Here is a 3,909-nt window from a genome sequence, read left to right on the forward strand (position 1 = left end):
ACCAGCACGGCTGCCATGGTTAGCTCCCAAGCGAGCACGGCTTCTCTGCCAGCAGCAGGATACTCCAATGTCATTATTTTTTCAAGATCAATGCAGCCTGAAGTCATACAACACAGCTGTAAAGCCTAAGCCTAACATTAGTACAGTAAGACTCTTCACAGGTTTAAGGGCTTGCTGGTCAGGCTTCAGACAGTAATTGGTCTGGATAAACATCTCAGGTGATGTCCTACTGCTTTTGACATAGGTGGCATGAGGGTTTTACCCTAGAGTACCCTCCTGACGTTACAGCATCATATTGGACAGCTATAATCATAGTGTGTGGTTAGGTTTCAAAAGAGATTTATTGCAGTCACAAGCATTTGGTAAGATCAAATTTTGTGAAACGACTCCCCACATCAACACATAAAATTCTCATCTCCCCCAGGAAATATGGCAGAATACAAAACTGCTATGCTCTTGAAATAGTCCCACCAAAGTTGTGAGATTTACACAGATATGGCAACCAGCTTATAGCTTAAGAGCTTCATAAAAAACAGCCAGTGAGGATCACAATGTATCCTCTTAGTAACTGTCAAAGGTATCTCGTATCATTACACTGAGATAAACTATTACTAGTTGGGGTACACTGCTGGTCTATTCTAAATAGTTCCAAGTTCTAAGTAGTATTTCTAATTTCCCTGAGAGTTTTAAGTTTCCTTAAAATCTCTAACCATTACTTTTAATCTCATCACCTTGCATACTACTATAGTAAAATGATTTTTAAGGTACTTTCAAATTAATTTTATTAAAAATATTCCATGCCAATTAACTAACTGGCTTTTCTGTTAAGCAGTTCTCACTAACTAGAGCAGGAGGAAATTAGAAGATCATAAATGAGCAAGATATATGAAAATAAGAATGATACTGATCATTCTAGTATTATATCCAGAGATTATTGGCTTTTTTTTTCTTTTAAATGTCACCAGTTCTAATTCTCTAAAGTACTATATTAAAAGACCATTAAAAAGAATTCCTATTTTCCTTGTTGCTGATTTACTGAACAGTGTATCATCAGATGGACTGCTTCTGTCATGATTAACTTTTGTATTTGATAGGAGCAGGAGAACAAAATGGAAGAAAGATTCTAGATCTTTATGAACTAAAAAACCTCTTAAACGAATTGAATTGAATTGCAGTTATTATATTTGAATATATTAATATATTTATTTGAATATATTTGAATATATTAAATATGTGTTTATTTGACCATATATTTTACATATATTCAAAGAAAATTGAATCTAGAAGTACAACAACAGTGTTGCCATGCTTCTCTAAACTTTTGGTCTTTCATGCTGCTATAATTTAGTCATTGGCATACTTATGGCATTAAAGAGTACAAAATGCATTTTTAAGCTTGACATTCAATTGAACATATAACTAACTTCATAGCACAGAAGGACTAAAATTTCTAGTTAGTTTAGTTGCAGAAACACAGTCAGGACAGGTCAGAACTGCAATAATTTGGGAAGTTCAAGTTCAGTAATTTGGAATAGTTCAAGTGTGCATAGACAGTATTCCCATAACTTTAAAAAAATATATATGAATATTTCAGGACCATATCTTTTTTGCAGAAGACTGTATTTTTGTTAGTAGTAGTTTTATTTAGCATGTCAGATGTGCCTGGGCAAATACTCACCACCAGTTACTACTTACACAAACAGAATCAATATGATGAACTTTATGTTGTTTTATTTTTATTCAGACTTCCAGACAGCCTCGCTAGATTGGATCTAAAGGGAAATGACATAGAGGATGTTGGAAAACAAGAGCTGAAGGACTTGAAACAGCTTCAGGTTCTAAATTTACGGAACAACAAGATATCTGCCTTAGATCGCAGAGTCTTAGAGTATTTACCTCGTCTTCGTCATCTGTATTTAGATGGAAACCCTTGGAACTGCACCTGTGACCTTCTCAGAACCAGAAGAGCGCTGGTCGCCAAAGGAACGGATGTCAGGGGAGGGCAGTGTGTGGCACCAGCAGAAAGCCGGGGAGAAAGCTGGATGTCTTCCAGAAAGATTCTGCAGCAGTGTGAAGAGAATCTCTCTTCCATGGAAAGAGGCAAAGAGGACAGAAAGAAAACAAAACCCAGTGAGGCCTTCAGCCTTGGAGAAAACATAGATGACGATTACTATTATTATGAATTAGATTAACCCCAAGATTAATCTATGGTGAACCTTAAAGTTGTCACTGCCCACTACTACCAGTGTCTTTACTGACTGCCAGCCTATTAGGCTGCCATTAACTTCTCCTCTTTAATTTTGTACTGTAAGAGTTAATAGCTGGTGACAGAAGGGCAATAGTAAGGATACCATTGTAAACTGAAAATTGAAAAAAAAAAAGAAATTGTTTTTCTATGCCATTAGTACTATGTAGTTTGAGGGAAGTAACAATACAATTACTATCTCTTAGAAGGACAGTCTGTAACTCTGTATGGACCTTTTAATAGTAGAACATTCTTATACTTGCATAAAAAACCCCATAAATAAAATTCTGCAATACTGCAAGATAATACTGCTACGAGTCTGGCATTCAACACATCCAAACTGATAGGTCTGCAGCTCGAGATGGAGAGCTACACCAATGGGAGCAATTTCTCAGGATTTTTCAGAGATTCTTGCTTTTGAGAAATTAATTTCAGTTTTCCTGAGATATTTGTATCTTTTATTTATTTTATACTGTTTCAAATTACATTAAACTAAGTTAGCTGAGCTCCAGACAAAACACAGAGGGCTCATCTTTGTCACAGCAAATTCAACAAACAGAAGAATCAGTGTCCTGGTTAAAGGGATTTAATACTAGCTCCAAGTTTAATTAATAGTAAGGAATAAAAACACTGGGGTCAATTTGACCTCATTCTGTTGTTAGTAAACAGAAGAAGGGAGAGTAGCAGGAAGAAGATCCTACCTCTGGCAAATAGTAGGATATGAACAAGTAAGACATAGTTTTTGGAAGAGTTTATTTTGGTAGCTGAATACCTAATTGGCCACAATATAGCTCAAGATGCTGTGTGCAGGTGCTTGGGTTAGGTATACTTTACAAGGGAGTACACACTGCAAGTCCCCCCCTTCACTAGCAGGAACCTTCTAGACTTTTGCATGCAAAAAAAAAAAAGACTTAATGGTATATGCATAATCTCTGATGTATGTACAAATTTTATCAAGTGCTTGAAAACTAAACAAAATTGGATTACCGAGACCCTTAAAACCAGTCACTTACAAACAGCAATTTAAGGGGTTTCCTGGCAGTTCATAAATCTTAGCCGATAACTGAGGAGTAATAACCCCAGCAAATTACTTTTCAAAGCAAACAGTTTCTATCATTCTTTATCTTCTGATTGCATTCAGTGGCTGAGTAATCACTTACACTCAGAAAGGCTGTTTTGTCAAATGTCAGAGTGCAGCTATTTGGTTACCTTGCCTGTGCAAATGCAATTGATACTTGGGTTTCTTAGGCACCTAACATAGAAAGCTTTAAGTTCATTTTTCTTTACATTTCAACTTTTGAACATATCATCAGCCACCCAAGTTTTTGGTAGCTAAAGGTTTAGATATTTATGGAACATCACAAGCCTCCATAGCAGTTTCACTGTGTTATTTTTGTTGGCTAATGTTGGTTTGCATTAGAAGTCTGGGAAGCACTTATTCTCTGAGCAAGAAAAATATTTTTGTTACTGAATTTTTTCTTTTCATATCAGCAGATTCTTTTAATAGAGTACTCTAAATAGCTCCCTGTGTCATTTCAGCCCACTCACCTGTCTGACGGCACAGGGCTAGCTTGTTAGTTCTTGCTGTGTCTTCTGCCTGCAGTGGGATTTGTATTTTTGGCTCTGTGGGCCGTAACAAGCCAAAGCATTGAAACTCCAGGAAA

The 3,909-nt window shown here is 36.4% G+C and overlaps 1 protein-coding gene across 1 annotated transcript in view; it reads left to right on the top strand.

Moving 5' to 3' along the window:
* Positions 1 to 2,192, top strand: part of LOC104539688 (leucine-rich repeat transmembrane protein FLRT1-like) — a 17,937-nt gene extending 15,745 nt beyond the window's left edge. The window contains exon 4 of the mRNA XM_010183278.1: positions 1,745 to 2,192. Coding sequence (XP_010181580.1) covers positions 1,745 to 2,192 — 448 coding nt within the window. The remainder of the gene's footprint in view (positions 1 to 1,744) is intronic.
* The last annotated feature ends 1,717 nt before the right edge of the window (positions 2,193 to 3,909 follow it).

This window comes from Mesitornis unicolor, unplaced genomic scaffold (genome assembly GCF_000695765.1).
Source record: "Mesitornis unicolor isolate BGI_N332 unplaced genomic scaffold, ASM69576v1 scaffold19314, whole genome shotgun sequence".
Lineage (NCBI taxonomy): Eukaryota > Metazoa > Chordata > Aves > Mesitornithiformes > Mesitornithidae > Mesitornis > Mesitornis unicolor.